At 56.1% G+C, this 22219-nt stretch overlaps 1 protein-coding gene across 2 annotated transcripts in view; it reads left to right on the top strand.

Moving 5' to 3' along the window:
* Positions 1 to 16699, top strand: part of LOC144611947 (uncharacterized) — a 51468-nt gene extending 34769 nt beyond the window's left edge. For both annotated transcript variants that reach the window (XM_078431300.1, XM_078431301.1), the window contains 9 exons: positions 1037 to 1132; positions 2467 to 2574; positions 5191 to 5276; positions 7305 to 7380; positions 8882 to 8964; positions 10036 to 11407; positions 13247 to 13420; positions 14139 to 14234; positions 16438 to 16699. In XM_078431300.1, the coding sequence (XP_078287426.1) occupies positions 1037 to 1132; positions 2467 to 2574; positions 5191 to 5276; positions 7305 to 7380; positions 8882 to 8964; positions 10036 to 11407; positions 13247 to 13420; positions 14139 to 14234; positions 16438 to 16551 (2205 nt within the window). In that variant the 3' untranslated portion in view covers positions 16552 to 16699. The remainder of the gene's footprint in view (positions 1 to 1036; positions 1133 to 2466; positions 2575 to 5190; positions 5277 to 7304; positions 7381 to 8881; positions 8965 to 10035; positions 11408 to 13246; positions 13421 to 14138; positions 14235 to 16437) is intronic.
* The last annotated feature ends 5520 nt before the right edge of the window (positions 16700 to 22219 follow it).

Here is a 22219-nt window from a genome sequence, read left to right as displayed (position 1 = left end):
GCGGCTGCAAATCATCATCGTTACTTTGTTGCGTCTCATTCATTCATTCTTCTCCATCTCTCCACATCACCGTCCACGTCTCTCCTTTCCCTTATCCCTAACCGGCCCGAAGAAACGTCGCCCATTCCTTCTCTCCACAGATGCTGCCTGACCTGCTGAGTTACTCCAGCACTCTGTGAAACGTCACCTATCCATGTTCTCCACAGATGCTGCCTGACCTGCTGAGTTACTCCAGCACTCTGTGAAACGTCACCTATCCGTGTTCCCCACAGATGCTGCCTGACCCGCTGAGTTACTCCAGCACTCTGTGAAACGTCACCTATCCATGTTCTCCACAGATGCTGCCTGGCCCGCTGAGTTACTCCAGCACTCTGTGAAACGTCACCTATCCCTGTTCCCCACAGATGCTGCCTGACCCGCTGAGTTACTCCAGCATTTTGTGCTGATCACCATTCAGTCAGTTTCAGTTGAGTTTATTGTCACGTGTACCGAGGTACAGTGAAAAGCTTTTTTGTTGCGTGCTGACCAGCCAGCGGAAAGACAATGCGCGATTACATTCGAGCCGTCCACAGTGTACAGATGCATGATAAAGGGAATAACGTTTACTGATCATAGTTCAAGTGAGAAAGATCATAAGGTCATAAGTGATAGGAGCAGAATTAGGCCATTCGGCCCATCAAGTCTACTCCATGGCTGATCTATCTCTCCCTCCTAACCCCATTCTCCTGCCTTCTCCCCATAACCCCTGACACCCGCACTCATCATGAATCTATCTATCTCTGCCTTAAAAATATCCAGAAAATAGAGTCTAGGATCAGTCATAGCCCAGAATTAAAGGACCTTCCTTTACAAAGGAGATGAGGAGGAATTTCTTTAGCTGGAGTGTGTCGAATCTGTGGAGGCCAAGTCAGTGGGTATATTTAAGGCAGAGATAGATAGATTCTTGATTAGTACAGGTGTCAGGGGTTATGAATTTGCCGACACAGTGCAACGCTGTCATGGTGACTGGAGTAATGAAGAGTCTTCTGCATTTCAGAACAATGACCTGCTGTGGGCAGACTACGAGGAGAAGCTGTCTGACCAGGCCATGCGCACACTGGAGACCTACCTGAGCCAGTTCCCAGCGTACAAGGTGAGTGCCAGCCTGCTCTTGCACCACTTACCCGAGGAATAGAGGTGGGGTTGCCAACTGTCCCGTATTAGCCGGGACATCCCGTATTTTGGGCTAAATTGGTTTGTCCCGTACGGGACCGCCCTTGTCCTGTATTAGGCCCGGGGGGGGGGGGGGGGGGGGGGGGGGGCGCTGTAGGCCCGGACGCTGTAGGCCCGGACGCTGTAGGCCCGAACGCTGTAGGCCCAGGGGACACTGTAGGCCCGGACACTGCAGGCCCGGACAGTGTAGGCCCGGACGCCGTAGACCCGGACAGTGTAGACCCGGACAGTGTAGGCCCGGACAGTGTAGACCCGGACAGTGTAGACCCGGACAGTGTAGGCCCGGACAGTGTAGGCCCGGACAGTGTAGGCCCGGACAGTGTAGTCCCGGACAGAGTAGGCCCGGACAGTGTAGACCCGGACAGTGTAGACCCGGACAGTGTAGGCCCGGACAGTGTAGGCCCGGACAGTGTAGGCCCGGACAGTGTAGGCCCAGACGCTGTGGGCCGAGACAGTGTAGGCCCGGACAGTGTAGGCCCAGATGCTGTAGGCCCGGACGCTGTAGGCCCTGACACTGTCGGTCCGGACACTGTAGATCTCGACAGTGTAGGTCCAGACAGTGTAGGTCCGGAGGCCATGGGCGCCGCCTAACGGAGGTTGCATAGCAACCCGCCTCCTGGGCGGCCACCATTGGTGGAGCGGGAGCACGTGGCTGCTGGCTGGGTGAGGTCACATGGGGTGCGGGGCGGTGACGTCACCTTGTCCCTTATATGTGTGTGTGTATATATATTTATATATATTTTAGTTGTAGCGATACAGCGCGGTAACCGGCCCTTCGGCCCTCCGGGTCCGCGCCGACCAGCGATCCCCGCACACTAACACTGTCCCACACCCACTAGGGACAATTTTTTCACATTTACCAAGCCAATTAACCTACAAATCGGCACGTCTTTGGAGTGTGGGAGGAAACCGAGGATCTTGGAGAAAACCCACGCAGGTCACGGGGAGAACGTACAAACTCCGTACAGACGGCACCCGTAGTCGGGGTGGAACCCGGGTCTCAGGCGCTGCATTCGCTGTAAGGCAGCAACTCTACCGCCGCGCAACCGTGCCGCCCATATACCGTGTATATACGTATATATACGTATATATGTACACTGAACATTTTTTTCTTCTTTTTATACTTTTTACAGAGTACTATGTTGACATATTCTACATTGTGTTGCTGCTGCAAGTAAGAATGGCATTGTTCTGTCTGGGACACGTGACAATATAACACCCTTTATACACCCTGTTGCTCTGCCCCCCCCCCAGAAGCGCATTGCTAAACGTGGCCGCAAGCTGGTGGACTACGACATCTGCCGCCACCACCTGGAGGCGCTGCAGAGCGCCAAGAAGAAAGACGAAGCGAAGATCGGCAAGGTGCGGGCGGGCACGTGGGCATTGTCGGGCATCCGCCTGGGTACACGGGTAGGAAGCATCTGCAGGTGCCGGTTTACACCGAAGATGGACACAAAATGCTGGAGTAACTCAGCGGGACAGGCAGCGTCTCTGGAGAGAAGGGATGGTTGACGTTTCCTCCCCATCCCCCCTCCCCCTCCCCCCCTCCTTCCCCCATCCCCCCCTGCACGGTGGCGCAGCGGTAGAGTTGCTGCCTTACAGCGAATGCAGCGCCAGAGACCCGGGTTCCATCCTGACTACGGGCGCCGTCTGTATGGAGTTTGTACGTTCTCCCCGTGACCTGCGTGGGTTTTCTCCGAGATCTTCGGTTTCCTCCCACACTCCAAAGACGTGCAGGTTTGTAGGTTAATTGGCTGGGCAAATGTAAAAAATTGTCCCTAGTGGGTGTAGGAAAGTGTTAGTGTGCGGGGATCGCTGGGCGGCGCGGACCCGGTGGGCCGAAGGGCCTGTTTCCGCGCTGTATCTCTAAATCTAAAACAAAATCTGAAATCTCACTCCACTCCCCTCCCCTCCCCTCCCCCTCCCCTCCCCCTCCCCTCCCCCTCCCCTCCCCCTCCCCTCCCCCTCCCCTCTTCCTCTCCCCACCACTCCCTCGCTCTCAACCCCCCTTATCCTCCACCCCCTCCCTCCCTCCCTCCCCCCTCCCTCCCTCCTCCCTCCCTCCCTAGGGGATAGATTTAAACTTTAAAATGTGAATAACTTTAAAAATATAACTCCGATTTCAATGAAACTTCTCCTATTAGCACCAAAGGGATGACGGTGAGTGAGGTGGGCCTAAAATTGTCGCGCTATCGTGTACCGTTCTGGCTGTAGTTCAGGAACAAACAAACAAACAAACGAGAGTTTCAGTATATCGATGGCTGTATGGTAACTAAAATGTCACTGTACCTTAATTGGTACATGTGTAGTGGCCTGGCGGAGGCCAGAGAAAAGGCAAGACGCCAGGCAGTGTTTAGTAAGATTCTTTTATTAGGCTGTGAGCTCCTGCCCACAGCGTAGTTCTCCTGGGGATAAGATACGCCTTCCCTTGGTCTGGCTTTTAACCCCTTTCGCCTGTCCGTCACGTAACGAGGGGGCTGACCCAAGGAGTGGCCTGATCCGCCACACATGTGACAATTAAATTGAATCTTGAATACCATCAGACGCTGAGGCAGGGCGTCCACCTCCCTGGGGGAGGGGTCCATCCAAAATCACTGTCCGGTCGCGAATCCCAATCACTCCCACCTCCTCCTGTTTCAGGGACCCTCCTCCATACTCAGCGACCAAAGCTGAAAACATCACCCCACTTAGTTATCTTGGGAGCTGACCAGTACTGCCCCCTCCTGGCCACGGTCTGCACACTGCAATCCTCAGATCAACAACCTCCTCCACTGTCAGAGTGAGGCCCAGCGCAAATTGGAGGAACAGCACCTCATATTCCGCTTGGGCAGCTCACACCCCAGCGGTATGAACGTTGATATCTCTAACTTCAAGTAGCCCCTGCTACCCCTCTCTCTCCGCCCCTCCCCCCCACCCTTGTCGTTGTACTAGTCTCCCTGTCATCCTCCCGAATTTCACTGCCTGTATCCACTCGTTATCACCTTTCCCCCACAGCCAACAATGGACCATTGTGGGCTCCTTGGTCATCAATGCTGGCTTCTGGTTTGTTCTGTACATATTTCATACCTCTAGTTTCCCTCTGCCCCGACTCTCAGTCTGAAGAAGGGTCTCGACCCGAAACGTCACCCATTCTTTCTCTCCACAGATGCTGCCTGACCCGCTGAGTTACTCCAGCACTCTGTGAAACGTCACCTATCCATGTTCTCCACAGATGCTGCCTGACCCGCTGAGTTACTCCAGCATTTTGTGTCTACCTTCTCTGCTGGATGAGTTTGGTTCAGTTTGGAGATACAGCGTGGAAACAGTAGGAAAAAAAATAACTGCAGATGCTGGTTTACATCGAAGGTAGACACAAAATGCTGGAGTAACTCAGCGGGACAGGCAGCATCTCGGGAGAATAGGAATGGGTGACGTTTCAATAGACAATAGACAATAGGTGCAGGAGTAGGCCATTCGGCCCTTCAATTCAATGTGATCATGGCTGACCATGCACAATCAGTACCCCGTTCCTGCCTTCTCCCCATACCCCTGACTCCGCTATCCTTAAGAGCTCTATCTAGCTCTCTCTTGAAAGCATCCAGAGAATTGGCCTCCACTGCCTTCTGTGGCAGAGAATTCCACAGATTCACAACTCTCTGAGTGAAAAGGTTTTTCCTCATCTCCGTTCTAAATGGCCTACCCCTTGTTCTTAAACTGTGGCCCCTTCTTCAGTCTGAGACCCTTCCTCAGACTGAGAGTCAGGGCAGGGGGGAAACTAGCGGCAGCCATTGGTGGAGCGGGAGCACGCGTCCGCTGGCTGGGTGAGGTCAGGTGGGGCGCGGGGCGGTGACGTCACCCTTTGTCCCGTATTTGGGAGTGAGGAAGTTGGCAACCCCTTCTCCTCGGTGCAGTCCCTTGGTGCAGGGGTCAGTGTGGGCAGTGAGAGGCTGAGACACATTGGTGCGCCAGGGACCACATTCTCGTCTTCCTCCCACTCAGGCCGAAGAGGAGTTTGTTAATGCCCAGAACGAGTTTGAAGAACTAAACGCCCAGCTTCGTGAGGAGCTGCCTGAACTGTGGAGCAGGTAAGGTCTGATATCCTGGGCTCCTGGAATATGCTGCCGGGGGTGGTGGTGGTGGAGGCAGATACAAATAGTGGCGTCAAAGAGACTTTTAGACAGGCCCAGACCGTCACACAAACCCACCTCCCTTCCACCGACCCCATCTACACCTCACGCTGCCTCGGCAAGGCCAGCAGCCCAGACCATCACACAAACCAACCTCCCTTCCACCGACTCCATCTGCCTCGGCAAGGCCAGCAGCCCAGACCATCACACAAACCAACCTCCCTTCCATCGACTCCATCTACACCTCACGCTGCCTCGGCAAGGCCAGCAGCCCAGACCATCACACAAACCAACCTCCCTTCCATTGACTCCATCTACACCTCACGCTGCCTCGGCAAGGCCAGCAGCATAATCAAGGACCAGTCTCACCCCGGTCACTCCCTCTTCTCCCCTCTCCCATCGGGCAAGAGGTGCAGAAGTGTGAAAACGCACACCTCCAGATTCAGGGACAGTTTCTTCCCGGCTGTTATCAGGCAACTGAACCGTCCTACCACAACCAGAGAGCAGTGCTGGACTACCATCTACCTCATTGGTGACCCTCGGACTATCCTTGATCGGACTTTGCTGGCTTTACCTCGCACTAAACGTTATTCCCTTTATCCTGTATCTGCGCACGGTGGACGGCTCGATTGTAATCATGTCTAGTCTTTCCTGCTGGCTGGTTAGCACGCAACAAAAGCTTTTCACTGTACCTCGGTACACGTGACAATAAACCAAACTAAAGACTAAAGGAGGCCGGTGTGGGAGCAGGCAGGGGAAGGAAAGGGACATCTCGGGGAAAATTGCAGGGGGGCGCATATCACCTGAACACCAACCATCAGCCAAACTGGGCAAGTAATACAGGCTTCCAAGTTGGCCCCTTAATTTACAGCGGGGAAAGTCCTTCAAAATGGCTGCCGCAGACGCCATTTTGAGCATCTATCTGTCCCCAGCGTGCAGGGTTGCCAATTCCCTCGCTCCCAAATGCGGGACAGAGTGACGTCACCGCCCCGCGCCCCACGTGACCTCACCCAGCCAGCGGCCACGTGCTCCCGCTCCACCAATGGCGGCCGCCATTGGTGGAGCGGGAGCGCGTGGCCGCTGGCTGGGTGAGATCTGGGTGTCCTAGTGCATCAGTCACTGAAAGGAAGCATGCAGGTACAGCAGGCAGTGAAGAAAGCCAATGGAATGTTGGCCTTCATAACAAGAGGAGTTGAGTATAGGAGCAAAGAGGTCCTTCTGCAGTTGTACAGGGCCCTAGTGAGACCGCACCTGGAGTACTGTGTGCAGTTTTGGTCTCCAAATTTGAGGAAGGACATTCTTGCTATTGAGTGCGTGCTGCGTAGGTTCGCCAGGTTAATTCCCGGAATGGCGGGACTGTCGTATGTTGAAAGACTGGAGCGACTAGGCTTGTATACACTGGAATTTAGAAGGATGAGAGGGGATCTTATCGAAACGTATAAGATTATTAAGGGGTTGGACACATTAGAGGCAGGAAACATGTTCCCAATGTTGGGGGAGTCCAGAACAAGGGGCCACAGTTTAAGAATAAGGGGTAGGCCATTTAGAACAGAGAGTTGTGAATCTGTGGAATTCTCTGCCTCAGAAGCCAGTGGAGGCCAATTCTCTGAATGCATTCAAGAGAGAGCTAGATAGAGCTCTTAAGGATAGCGGAGTCAGGGGGTATGGGGAGAGGGCAGGAACGGGGTACTGATTGAGAATGATCAGCCACGATCACATTGAATGGCGGTTCTGGCTCGAAGGGCCGAATGGCCTCCTCCTGCACCTATTGTCTATTGTCTATTGTCTATTGTCACGTGGGGGCGCGGGGCGGTGACGTCACCCTTTGTCCCTTATTTGGGAGTGAGGAAGTTGGCGACCCTGCTAATACGGTACAAACTAATTTAGCCCAAAGTAACGGGGTGTCCCGGCTAATACGGGACAGTTGGCCACCTCACCAGCGCGTCCAACGCCCAGTCAGTTTAAACGTGATTCCTTCCTTTGCAGCCGTATCGGATGCTACGTGACAATATTTCAGAACATGTCCAACCTGCGGGATATTTTCTACCAGGAGATGAGCAAAGTAAGGATGGCGGCCGCCCGACCTCGTTTGGGGGGGCCTTTGAACTCTTTAATCGGTCTTCACTGGACTTTATCTCGACAGGGCGGCACGGTGGCGCAGCGGGTAGAGCTGCCGCCTCACAGCGCCAGAGACCCGGGTTCCATCCCGACCACGGGTGCTGTCTGTATGGAGTTTGTACGTTCCCCCTGTGACCCGCGTGGGTTTTCTCCGGGCGCTCCGGTTTCCTCCCACACTCCAAAGACGTGCAGGTTTGTAGGTTAATTGGCTTCGGTATACATGTAAAATTGTCCCTAGTGTGTGTAGGATAGTGTTAGTGTGCGGGGATCGCTGGGCGGCGCGGACTCGGTGGGCCGAAGGGCCTGTTTCCGCGCTGTATCTCTAAACTAAACTAAACGCTATACTAAAGGTTTTACTAAAGGTTATACCTTTTCTCCTGTATCTGTACACTGTGGACGGCTCGATTGTCATCATGCGTTGTCTTTCCGCTGGCTGGTTAGCACGCTACAAAAGCTTTTCACTGTACCTCGGTACACGTGACAATAAACTCAACTGAACTAAAAGCAGTTGGCAACTCAAACCGTGTTGCAACTAGATAGGATGCTTTCTCCAGTGCACCTGGTGTAGGTATCCGAGAACGGTTTGGGTAACAGTCACTGGAGACTTGTCAAACTTCCATCGTCTTCACTTTTCACTGCACATGACATAGAAACATAGAACGTTGGTGCAGGAGGAGGCCATTCGGCCCTTCGAGCCTGCACCGCCATTCAATATGATCACGGCTGACCATCCACAATCAGTACCCCGTTCCTGCTTTCTCCCCATATCCCTTGATTCCGTTAGCCCCTAAGAGCTAAATCTAACTCTCTCCTGAAAACATCCAGTGAATTGGCCTCCACTGCCTTCTGTGGCAGAGAATTCCACAGATTCACAACTCTCTGGTTGAAAATGTTTTTCCTCATCTCAGTCCTAAATGGCCGACCCCTTATTCTTAAACTGTAACCCCTAGTTCCGGACTCCCCCAACATTTTTCCTACATCTAGCCTGTCCAATCCCTTAAGAATTTTATACGTTTCTATAAGATCCCCTCTCATCCTTCCAAATTCCAGTGAATACAAGCCCAGTCGACCCATTCTTTCATCATACGACAGTCCCGCCATCCCGGGAATTGACCTGGTGAACCTACGCTGCACTCCCTCAATAGCAATAATGTCCTTCCTCAAATTAGGAGACCAAAACTGCACACAGTGCTCCAGGTGCGGTCTCACCAGGGGCCTGTACAACTGCAGTAGGACCTCCTTGCTCCTGGACTGAAATCCTCTTGCAATGAAGGCCAACATGCCATTGGCTTTCTTCACTGCCCGTGAACTAAAGTGGACTGGACTAACCTGTGAGGAAGTGGATGCGTTGGCGTGCGTTCCTGGCTGTTTCAAGGATGTGGCAAGTGGTGCAGACAGACCCTGCAGTGTGTGTGTGAACACGCGTTGTCCCTCTGTCTCCACAGCTGAACCAAGGCCTGTACTCAGTGATGACCCAGCTGGAGAAGCAGCACAGCACCAAGGTGTTCATTGTCAAAGGGGTGGCCAGGTGAGTGGTCGTCGGCCAGCGCACGCCCAGCGCGGTGTCGCTGCCGAGGAACGTGGCGTGTGGCGCTGACCGCTGACCGCGGCCGCGCTCCGCGAATCTCCTCAAAACCCATCAGATTCACAAGTTCAGAAGTGACTGGAGCAGAATTAGGCCATTCGGCCCATCAAGTCTACTCCGTGGCCGATCTATCTCTCCCTCCCAACCCCATTCTCCTGCCTTCTCCTCATAACCCCTGACACCCGCACTATCTATCTCAGTCTTAAAAATACCCACTGACTTGTGGCCTCCACAGCCGTCTGTGGCGAAGAATCCCACAGATTCACCACCCTCTGACTGAAAAATTCCTCCTCATCTCCTTCCTAAAGGAACGTCCTTTAATTCTGAGGCTGTGCCCTCTGGTCCTAGACTCTCCCACTAGTGGAAACATCCTCTCCACATCCACTCTATCCAGGCCGCTCACTATTCGGTACGTTTCAATGAGGCCCCCCTTCATTCCTCTGAACTCCAGCGAGTACAGGCCCAGTGCCCACAAACGCTCATCGTACGTTAACCCACTCGTTCCCGGGATCGTTCTCGTAAACCTCCTCTGGACCCTCTCCAGAGGGGTGCCCACACCACCCAGAGGAAACCCACGCGGTCACGGGGAGGACGTGCAAAAACTCTGTACTGGGCGGCACGGTGGCGCGGCGGGTAGAGTTGCCGCCTTACAGCGAATGCAGCGTTGGAGACCCGGGTTCCATCCTGACCGCGGGCGCCGCCCGTACGGAGTTTGCACGCTCTCCCCGTGACCCGCGTGGGTTTTCTCCGAGATCTTCGGTTTCCTCCCGCGCTCCAAACACGTGCAGGTTTGTAGGTTAATTGGCTTGGTGTAAACGTAAAAAAACTGCCCCTGGAGGGTGTTGGATGGTGTTAGTGTACGGGGATGGCAGGTCGGTGCTAGACTAGACTAAGCTAAAAGACAGCACCCGTGGTCAGGATGGAACCCGGGCCTGTGGCGCCGCGAGGCAGCAGCTCTACCCGCTGCGTCACCGTGCCAACGCCCTCAATGTGCTTGTGCTTTGTCCGTTGCAGCAACCGCAGGTCGCTGGTGATCTCGGCGCCAGTCATGTCCGTCTGCAGGCTGTCGATGTCTTCAGAGAGCGGCCTTGATCGTTCGTCGCTGGGCGCCGCCACCACAGCGGGCGACGAGGCTCTCCCTCCTCCCACTCCATCCTCCACCGAGGCTCCGCCTTTGCCGACTCCCCCCTCCCTTGAGGAGACCCTTGAGGGGACCCCGAGCCAGGGAGACGGCCAGCCCGCCGTGGTGGCTCCGAGCCCTGCCCCTCGTTCACCGGGCAACCAGCCGACCACTCCGCCTGGAGATGCCTCTTCCCCGACCAGCCTTGAGTCCAAGGCGTCCGACCATTCAAAGCCGGTGGATGACCCAGCGGGCGGTGAACTCTGCCACCTTGCGGCGGCACGGGCGCTGCCCGGATTGTCCCAGGGTGATTCAGGCCACCCGCCCGAGGAGAGCCACGCCGACGTCTCGCCTTCCCAGCACACCCCGGCTCCTGCAGCCGCACATGAGGACGCCCAGCGCACGCCTCCCTCGCCTGCCGCGGGACCGGACGCGGGCTCAGCGCCGTCGGCATCTGACGGTGAAAGGTTGAAAGCTGCCGATCCCACGGCCTCGCCGTGCCAGCGTGACCTTCCAGTGGACAAAGAGGCGTCAGCTTCACCTGACAGCCAACGGGCACGAGAGGCGGCCATTGAAACCTGCCCCTCAGGACCCGAGGACTCCCTGCAAGGTGCCTGTGAAGCCGTGCCTTCCTCAGGAGCTTCTGCTGAGACCGGTCCCCTGACTGGTCCCCTGCCCCCAGCACCTGAAGGTACGGTCCAGGATTCTTCTGAAGCATTGCCTTCCCCGGGCCATGGTGAGACCAGCGAGGTGCCCAGCGAGGTGCCCAGCGAGGTGCCCAGCGAGGTGCCCAGCGAGGTGCCCATCGAGGTGCCCAGCGAGGTGCCCATCGAGGTGCCCAGCGAGGTGCCCATCGAGGTGTCCAGTGAGGTGCCCAGCGAGGTGCCCAGCGAGGTGCCCAGCGAGGTGCCCATCGAGGTGCCCAGCGAGGTGCCCATCGAGGTGCCCAGCGAGGTGCCCATCGAGGTGCCCATCGAGGTGCCCATCGAGGTGCCCGGCGAGGTGCCCGGCGAGGTGCCCATCAAGGTGCCCGGCGAGGTGCCCGGCGAGGTGCCTGGCGAGGTGCCCGGCGAGGTGCCCGGCGAGGTGCCCGGCGAGGTGCCCGCCAGCCCAGCAGCTCCTGAAGTGGCACAGACTGCCCCCGATGGCGGGAGGGCGGTGACGCTCCCTGCCGCCCCCCACGCCCCGCCCGCTACGATGGCCGACGCGGCGCGGACTGAGGACGCTGCCGTGACCGCTGCTGTACCACCACAGCCACTTCCCCGGGTAATGTCTGACGAGAGGCAGCCGGGAATAGGGGGGGGGGGGGAACAAAGCAGGACCCGGCACGGGGTACTTTGTAACTTTGTCGGCGCCCTTTATGTGGCGACTCTTTGCATACCTTGGGTAACAAGAGGATTTGAGTATCGGAGCAAAGAGGCCCTTCTGCAGTTGTACAGGGCCCTGGTGAGACCGCACCTGGAGTACTGTGTGCAATTTTGGTCTCCTAATTTGAGGAAGGACATCCTTGCTATTGAGGCAGTGCAGCGTAGGTTCACCAGGTTAAATCCCCGGGAAAGACTGGGCTTGTATTCGATGGGGTTTAGAAGGATGAGAGGGGATCTTATAGAGACGTATAAAATTATGAAAGGACTGGACAAGCTAGATACAGGACAAATATTGCCAATGTCGGGGGAGTCCAGAACCAGGGGCCATACAGTCTAAGAATAAAGGGGAGGCCATTTAAAACTGAGGTGAGGAAAAACTTTTTCACCCAGAGAGTTGTGAATTTGTGGAATTGTCTGCCACAGAGGGCAGTGGAGGCCAAATCACTGGATGGATTTAAAAGAGAGTTAGATAGAGCTCTAGTGGCTAGTGGAATCAAGGGATATGGGGAGAAGGCAGGCACGGGTTACTGATTGTGGATGATCAGCCATGATCACAATGAATGGCGGTCCTGGCTCAAAAGGCTAAATGGCCTCCTCCTGCACCTATTCTCCATGTTTCAATGTAATGGGGGAAAGATTTAATAGGAACCTAATTAATAGGGCAATTTTTTCACACAGAGGGTGGTGGGTGTATGGAACGAGCTGCCAGAGGAGGTAGTTGAGGCTGGGACCATCACAGTATTTAACAGACATTTGGACAGGGACATGGATAGGACAGGTTTGGAGGGATATGGGCCAAACGCAGGCAGGTGGGACGAGTGTAGATGGGGCATGTCGGGCGGCATGCGTAAGTTGGGTCGAAGGGCCTGTTTTCCGTGCTGTGTGAGCTGGTCACGGAGCAATGAGGAGACCCTCGAGTCGAGGACCCCAAGAAGGAGCGGAGGACAGAGGTGAGGACTGAGAGGCCACGGGAGGAGTGGAGGTGTGTAGGACAGGGCGTGGGGACTTTGGAGGAAACGCAGGTGGTATCCAGGGTTGCCAACTGTCCCCTATTAGCCGGGACATCCCATATTTTGGGCTAAATTGGTTTGTCCCGTATGGGACCGCCCTTGACCCGTATTAGGCCCAGGGGGTGCTGAAGGCCTGGACGCTGTAGGCCCGGACACTGTAGGGTCGGACAATGTAAGCACGGACAGTGTAGGCCCCGACACTGTAGGCCCCGACACTGTAGGCCCGGACGCTGTAGGCCCGGACGCTGTAGGCCCCGACGCTGTAGGCCCCGACGCTGTAGGCCCCGACACTGTAGGCCCGGACACTGTAGGCCCGGACACTGTAGGCCCCGACACTTTAGGTCCCAACACTGTAGGCCCCGACATTGTAGGCCGGACAGTGTAGGGCCGGACAGTGTAGGCCCGGACAGTGTAGGCCCGGACAGTGTAGGCCCGGACACTGTAGGCCCGGACACTGTTGGCCTGGACACTGTAGCCGCCTAACGGAGGTTGCGTAGCAACCCGCCTCCCGGCCCTGGCGGCCGCCATTGGTGGAGCGGGAGCACATGGCCGCTGGCTGGGTGAGGTCACGTGGGGCGCAGGGCGGAGACGTCTCCTTGTCCCATATTTGGGAGTGAGGAAGTTGGCAACCCTAGTGGTATAGGTCCAAACATCAGCCACACGATGCGGTGCCCGGGGCAGAACGCGACGGGCATGGAGTGGGTACTAATACTGCGTTTCCCTCGTAGAGCCGGGCTCTCTCCACCACGGGCAAGCACATGGGAGATGCCAGCCGGGAGGTGGCAGCTGAAGGAACTCATCTTGCCCCGTCTGCCCCAGACTGTGAATCGGTGGCACCGGGCCACAGCAAGGGTGCCGCGAGCTCCCCCTGTGGAGAGATGCCGCCTGGATTCATGTACAAGGTGCCCGCCCGGCAGAGGCTCCCTCCGGCCCTTCACCCACCGCGCCACGGGGCAGGGCGAGAGTGCATCTGCCCTCACTGGTCAATGCCACAGCCCAACACACAGACCCCAACTCCACCGAGCCCATGATCCCACGTTTGGCTTGGCAACTCAAATATCTTTGCCCCTGTCCATCCCACCCCCTCCCTGCCCCCTCTGTCCCACCCCCTCCCTTCCCCCTCACCGTCCCACCCCATCGCTGCCCCCTCTGTCGCACCCCTTCCCTGCCCCCTCACTGTCCTGCCCCCTCACTGTCCCACCCCCTCCCTTCCCCCTCACCGTCCCACCCCATCCCTGCCCCCATCCCTTCCCCCCATCCCATCCCTATCCCATCTCGCCATCCCGTTCTCTCCCCGCCCCGTGCCATCCCCGTATCCGAGGCAGGATGTGGAGATTGGGGGGTCGAGAGGTTTACCAGATTGATCCCGGGGTGACCGGGTTAACGTATGGCGGGCGTTTGAGTGAATTAAAGGACGTTCCTTCGGGAAGGAGATGAGGAGGATTTATCCAGAGGGTGGTGAATCTGTGGGATTCATTGGCCTGCCACCTCTCCACCCACACACAGCACCCGAGCTCAGTATCGAACCCGGCTCTCGGGTGCTGTGAGGCAGCGGCACTACCCGCTACGCCAGCGTGTGCCACCTGCTGGGCCCTAACCGGGCATCTGCCCTCTCCACAGGTGAGAGTGACGCACACTCTAACGGAGGATGCCCACCTACCGTGCCAACAAGGTGACGTCATCCTCGTGCTCCCGGGCAAGGAGGCTGAGCCACAGGTGAGAACCAATTACCGGTGCCCTCCCCTACCATAATACCCCAACTACCGGGACCATGTAATTACCCCAACTACCGTAATACCCCAACTACCGGGACCATGTAATTACCCCAACTACCGTAACACCCCAACTACCGGGACCATGTAATTCCTCCAACAACCGTAATACCCCAACTACCGGGACCATGTAATTACCCCAACTACCGTAACACCCCAACTACCGGGACCATGTAATTCCCCCAACAACCGTAATACCCCAACTACCGGGATCATGTAATTACCCCAACTACCGTAACACCCCAACTACCAGGACCCTGTAATTCCCCCAACTACCGTAACACCCCAACTACCGGGACCATGTAATTCCCCCAACAACCGTAATACCCCAACTACCGGGACCATGTAATTACCCCAACTACCTTAATACCCCAACTACCGGGACCATGTAATTCCCCCAACAACCGTAATACCCCAACTACCGGGACCATGTAATCACCCCAACTACCGTAACACCCCAACTACCGGGACCATGTAATTCCCCCAACTACCGTAATACCCCAACTACCGGGACCATGTAATTCCCCCAACTACCGTAACACCCCAACTACCAGGACCCTGTAATTCCTCCAACTAACGTAATACCCCAACTACCGGGACCATGTAATTACCCCAACTACCGTAATACCCCAACTACCGGGACCATGTAATAACCCCAACTAACGTAATACCCCAACTACCGGGACCATGTAATTACCCTAACTACCGTAACACCCCAACTACCGGGACCATGTAATTCCCCCAACAACCGTAATACCCCAACTACCGGGACCATGTAATTACCCCAACTACCGTAACACCCCAACTACCAGGACCCTGTCATTCCCCCAACTACCGTAACACCCCAACTACCGGGACCATGTAATTCCCCCAACAACCGTAATACCTCAACTACCGGGACCATGTAATTACTCCAACTACCTTAATACCCCAACTACCGGGACCATGTAATTCCCCCAACTACCGTAGTACCCCAACTACCGGAACCATGTAATTCCCCCAACAACCGTAATACCCCAACTACCGGGACCATGTAATTACCCCAACTACCGTAACACCCCAACTACCGTAACACCCCAACTACCGGGACCATGTAATTCCCCCAACTACCGTAACACCCCAACTACCGGGACCATGTAATTCCCCCAACAACCGTAATACCCCAACTACCGGGACCATGTAATTACCCCAACTACCGTAACACCCCGACTACCGGTACCATGTAATTCCCCCAACTACCGTAATACCCCAACTACCGGGACCATGTAATTCCCCCAACTACCGTAACACCCCAACTACCAGGACCCTGTAATTCCCCCAACTACCGTAACACCCCAACTACCGGGACCATGTAATTCCCCCAACAACCGTAATACCCCAACTACCGGGACCATGTAATTACCCCAACTACCTTAATACCCCAACTACCGGGACCATGTAATTCCCCCAACTACCGTACTACCCCAACTACCGGGAGCCTGTAATTCCCCCAACAACCGTAATACCCCAACTACCAGGACCATGTAATTCCCCCAACTACCGTACTACCCCAACTTCCGGAAACCTAATTCCCCCAACTACCGTACTACCCCAACTACCGGGACCCTGTAATTCCCCCAACTACCGTAATACCCCAACTACCGGGACCATGTAATTCCCCCAACTACCGTAATACCCCAACTACCGGGACCATGTAATTCCCCAACTACCGTAATACCCCAACTACCGGGACCATGTAATTCCCCCAACTACCATAATACCCCAACTACCGGGACCATGTAATTCCCCCAACTACCGTAATACCCCAACTACCGGGACCATGTAATTCCCCCAACTACCATAATACCCCAACTACTGGGACCATGTAATTCCCCCAACTACCGGGACCATGTAATTCCCCCAACTACCGCAATACCCCAGCTACCGGGACCCTGTAATTCCCCCAACTACCATACTACCCCAACTACCGGGCCCTCCCTATAATTCCGCATTAACGTTATTCTACTGCCCTGGCTGGTCCCCTGCCCGGGGGGGGGGGGGGGGGTGGGGGGGGGTGGGGTGGGGGGGTGTCTGCTGGAGCGGTTTCTCGATCGTTTCGTGACGTTACCGTTCTGTGGAGTATTTGAATGTCCTGCTGTGTATTGCAGCCTGGGGAACATCTGACGGGAGTGAAGGAAGCGGACTGGATACAGTTGAAGGACGTGGAGCGTTTGCAAGGCACCTTCCCGCGGGCGCTGACGGAGCGCGTGGATTGCCTCTGAAGCCGCGCTCGGCTACGGGACGGGCTCTCGGTCGCAGCGGGCACCGCGCCACCGCAGTGACGTGCGGCCGGGCCGGGCCTGGCTCTGCCTGCCGAGACCGCTCACCGCCCCGCTCCCCTGCCGCGAGGTTGTGTGCTTTTAACCTGCTTCGCAATAAAATGCCGTGCTGTACGGTGGGAGCGCTGTGCTCTGTCGCTCTGTTCAACGCATCCTCTGTGTATGAAGGGAACCGCTGACCTGCCCAACTACAGCGGCCATCGTACCCCAGCCCGCACCCCCACAACAACAATTCCCAGCACCCACAGAACACCCCAAATCCAGCTGAGCCGGCCTCACCTAAAGTGAGGGAGGACTCCCATTCCCAACCCATTCCCATCCCCACTCACATCCCATTCCCATCCCCAGTCGCATCCCATCCCCACTCACATCCCATTCCCATCCCCATTCCCATTCCCATCCCCAGTCACATCCCATTCCCACTCACATCCCATTCCCATCCCCAGTCACATCCCATCCCATTCCCCACACATCCCATTCCCATCCCATTCCCACTCACATCCCATTCCCACTCACATCCCATCCCCTCACATTCCATTCCCATCCCATTCCCACTCACATCCCATCCCCACTCACATCCCATCCCCACTCACATTCCATTCCCATCCCATTCCCACTCACATCCCATTCCCACTCACATCCCATTCCCAGCCACATCCCATCCCCCACTCACATCCCATTCCCACTCACATCCCATTCCCATCCCCAGTCACATCCCATCCCATCCCCCACTCATCCCATTCCCACATCCATCCCATTCCAACTCCCATCCCATTTCCACTCCTCCCGAGGATCCATAAAAGCTCAAACCCCGCTCCTCATCTGGGGCCCTCCCTCCCCTCCCCTCCCTCCCGTTACTCCCCCCCGCCATCCCGCCCCCTCCCCCACTCGAGATATCCTCTCCCTCAGCCTCCTTCAGGCCCTTCAGCCCAACCCGTCCATGCCAGGCCAGATGCCCCATCTGTGTTGGTCCCACCTGCCCCTCTTTGCCCTCCAGCCCCAGGGTTTGGACTGGGTAGGGCGTCTGGACACGAGGTCAGGGTGTCAAGGCTTGGCGATCGTTTCGCTGAGCACCTCCGCTCAGTCCGCCTGGACCTACGCGATCTCCCGGTTGCCAAACACGTTAAACCCGCCTCCCATTCCGTCCTGGGCCTCCTCCACTGTCAGAGTGAGGCCCAGCGCACATTGCAGGAACAGCACCTCATATTCCACTTGGGCAGCTCACACCCCAGCGGTATGAACATGGACCTCTAACTTCAAGTAACCCTTCCCTCTCTCTCTCTGTCTCTCCCCCACCTTAGTTCCCCGACAAGTTCCACTGTCCTCCTGATTAATGTTACCGACTGCGTGCCTCGTTGTCACCTTCCCCACAGCCAACAATGAACCATTCTACACATCCTTGATCACCGTCTGCTTTGATCTGTCCCTTTCACACCTCGCCCTTCCATATCTCTAGTTCCCCCTCTATCCTGACTCTCAGTCTGGTGAAGGGTCTCGACCCTAAACGCCCGCCCGTTCCTTCTCTCCGGAGATGCTGCCTGACCCAATGAGTCACTTGGTGTCTGCCTTCGGCCAAAGCTGGCTGGTGCCTTGTCATTGCCCGGCGAAAATGTTCTCAGGAAATGGAAAACATGGTTGAATCATCGCCTGACGCCCACACGACGCACAGAGGCCTCTCCAGAGAGTGCAGGCAGATGGAGCCATGAGTCACCGCTCAGGACCACTGGGAATTTAGTGCGGAGGAAGTGTGTGAGTTCATCCAACAGCCCCCGTGGCAAGGCCGACAAGAAGATTCACGTCAGGGGAAATATCCCAGGAACCTTGAGTCATAGAGTGACACAGTGTGGAAACAGGGCCTTCAGCCCAACTTGCCCACACCGACCAGCATAGAGTCACACAGTGTGGAAACAGGGCCTTCAGCCCAACTTGCCCACACCGGCCAGCATAGAGTCACACAGTGTGGAAACAGGGCCTTCAGCCCAACTTGCCCACACCGACCAGCATAGAGGGACACAGTGTGGAAACAGGGCCTTCAGCCCAACTTGCCCACACCGACCAGCATAGAGTCACACAGTGTGGAAACAGGGCCTTCAGCCCAACTTGCCCACACCGGCCAGCATAGAGTCACACAGTGTGGAAACAGGGCCTTCAGCCCAACTTGCCCACACCGACCAGCATAGAGTCACACAGTGTGGAAACAGGGCCTTCAGCCCAACTTGCCCACACCGACCAGCATAGAGGGACACAGTGTGGAAACAGGGCCTTCAGCCCAACTTGCCCACACCGGCCAGCATAGAGTCACAAAGTGTGGAAACAGGGCCTTCAGCCCAACTTGCCCACACCGGCCAGCATAGAGTCACACAGTGTGGAAACAGGGCCTTCATCCCAACTTGCCCACACCGACCAGCATAGAGTGACACAGCGTAGAAACAGGGCCTTCAGCCCAACTTGCCCACACCGGCCAGCATAGAGTCATAGAGTCACACAGTGTGGAAACAGGGCCTTCAGCCCAACTTGCCCACACCGACCAGCATAGAGTGACACAGTGTGGAAACAGGGCCTTCAGCCCAACTTGCCCACACCGACCAGCATAGAGTGACACAGTGTGGAAACAGGGCCTTCAGCCCAACTTGCCCACACCGACCAGCATAGAGTGACACAGTGTGGAAACAGGGCCTTCAGCCCAACTTGCCCACACCGACCAGCATAGAGGGACACAGTGTGGAAACAGGGCCTTCAGCCCAACTTGCCCACACCGGCCAACATAGAGTCACACAGTGTGGAAACAGGGCCTTCAGCCCAACTTGCCCACACCGGCCAACATAGAGTCACACAGAGTGGAAACAGGGCCTTCAGCCCAACTTGCCCACACCGGCCAGCATAGAGTCATAGAGTGTGGAAACAGGCCCCTCAGCCCAACTTGCCCACACCGGCCAACATAGAGTCACACAGTGTGGAAACAGGCCCCTCAGCCCAACTTGCCCACACCGACCAGCATAGTCACACAGTGTGGAAACAGGGCCTTCAGCCCAACTTGCCCACACCAGCCAGCATAGAGTCACACAGTGTGGAAACAGGGCCTTCAGCCCAACTTGCCCACACCGGCCAACATAGAGTCACACAGTGTGGAAACAGGGCCTTCAGCCCAACTTGCCCACACTGACCAGCATAGAGTCACACAGTGTGGAAACAGGGCCTTCAGCCCAACTTGCCCACACCGGCCAGCATAGAGTCACACAGTGTGGAAACAGGGCCTTCAGCCCAACTTGCCCACACCGGCCAGCATAGAGGGACACAGTGTGGAAACAGGGCCTTCAGCCCAATTTGCCCACACCGACCAGCATAGAGGGACACAGTGTGGAAACAGGGCCTTCAGCCCAACTTGCCCACACCGACCAACATAGAGTCACACAGAGTGGAAACAGGGCCTTCAGCCCAACTTGCCCACACCGGCCAGCATAGAGTCATAGAGTGACACAGTGTGGAAACAGGCCCCTCACTGGCCATATTCTTAAACTGTATGACCCCTGGTTCAGGACCCCCCCAACATGGAGAACATTTTTCCTGCATCTAGCCTGTCCAATCCTTTAAGAATATGATATAAGATTGCCTCTCATCCTTCTAAAGTCCAGTGGATACAAGCCCAGTCGACCCACTCTTTGGTCAGATGAAGCCAAACGCAGGCTGTCCAGTCTCTCCTCATGACTGTGACGTTCGATCCCAGACCACACCCTGCCTCCTCTCCGGTACACTCATATCCTCCCTGTAGTGTGGTGACCTGGACTGCCCAGAGTACTCCCGCTGTGACCTGACCAGTGGTGTGTCGCCTGGATCTCTGGCGCTGTAAGGCAGCAACTCTACCACCTGTGCCACCCAACCGACTGGCACAAAGCCGGGATGAATGGCGGGCTTTGCAAATGGCTCCTTCAATCAGACACGGTGGCGCAGCGGGTAGAGCTGCTGCCTCACAGCGCCGGAGACCCTGGTTCCATCCTGACTACGGGTGCCGTCTGTACGGAGTTTGTACGTTCTCCCCGTGACCTGCGTGGGTTTTCTCCGGGCGCTCCGGTTTCCCCCCACACTCCAAAGACGTGCGGGTTTGTAGATTAATTGGCTTCGGTAAAAATTGTAAATTGCCCCCAGTGTGTGTAGGATAGTGTTAGTGTGCGGGGATCGCTGGTCGGCGCGGGCTCGGTGGGCCGAAGGGCCTGTTTCTGCGCTGTATCTCTAAACTAGCGCTCAATGACTGGGGTAGGCCCGACTAACCTGAGAGGGTTGCTTAGCAAAAATGGCTGAAGGCCATATTCGGTCATTCATTCACAGGATGGGATCGCAGGGAAGGGGAGGCAGAGACACAAAGTGCTGGAGTAACTCAGCGGGTCAGGCAGCATCTCTGGAGAGAAGGAATGGGTGACGTTTCAGGTCGAGACCCCTCTTCAGACCCAAACCGAGACATCACCCATTCCTTCTCTCCAGAGATGCTGCCTGTCCCGCTGAGTTACTCCAGCAGTTTGTGTCTGTCTTCGGTGTAAACCGGCACCTGCAGTTCCTTCCTGCACATGAATCACCCTCCCTTGTTTCTCAGTCATGCGAGCTTTGGCAGTGATCACACAGAGAGAGAGAGAGAGAGAGGGGGGAGGGTGTTGGCAAGTGTACGTGTCTCCACAATGCTTTGGCAAGCACTGGAGTTAGCCTCACCATGGACAAATGTCATCCTCTAGTGCAGCTCGCTAGATTACTTTAGTTTAGTTTAGAGATAAAGGCCCTTCAGCCCACTGAGTCCCCACCGACCAGTGACCCCACACACTAACACTACCCGACACACACTAGGGGGACAATTTACATTTATACCAAGCCAGTTGACCTACAAACCTGCACGTCTTTGGAGTGTGGGAGGAAACCGGAGCACCCGGAGAAAACCCACGCAGGTCAACCTACAAACTCCGTACAGACGGCGCCCGTGGTCGGGGTGGAACCCGGGTCTCTGGCGCCGTGAGGCGGCAGCTCTGCCCGCTGCGCCAGCGTGCCCATTGGCCGGGTTTTTAGCAGCAACTGGCAGGGCGGCAGCGTGGTCATCACGTACCCACATCCTGACCGGATGAGGCCGCGATTTCCTGCAGGCACCTCGGGGAAAATCTAACGCAAGATTACAACATCGCCTGTTTATCTTTGTGTTAAAAATATGAGGCATCGCACACGTCCAGGCTAATCTCTCCAGAGCGTTAATCATTTTTTTTGGCAGGGGACAGTTCTTGGAGGCCAGCTTCATTCTCCACTCATGATGGTGGATGAAATCTTCCAAGTCCCACAGCCATACTAACACCGAGCCAACATTTCCTTCAGTTTAATATAGCTCTATGGCGGGTCGTAGGCGAAGTACGTTGAGGTAGACGTTTATTGTAATATTAACAACCGTGACAACCAACGCACCAAACGACAGACACCATAAATCTTACTGTCTCTCTCGGAGTTCTAAACCAGACTGCCTAGTCCTTCTACCTGCGCACCACCTCACCTCTTCTACCAATCAGAGGGTTCGATGGTCTGGACCAATCCCTGTGCCCCTACATGACCCCCCCCCAGAACCCTCGGCGCGGTACCGGGCAGGTGC

Source organism: Rhinoraja longicauda, chromosome 42 (genome assembly GCF_053455715.1).
Source record: "Rhinoraja longicauda isolate Sanriku21f chromosome 42, sRhiLon1.1, whole genome shotgun sequence".
In the NCBI taxonomy this organism is placed as follows: Eukaryota; Metazoa; Chordata; class Chondrichthyes; order Rajiformes; family Arhynchobatidae; genus Rhinoraja; species Rhinoraja longicauda.
Note: the sequence above shows the minus strand (reverse complement) of the source record. Positions and strands in the feature narration are given on the sequence as shown.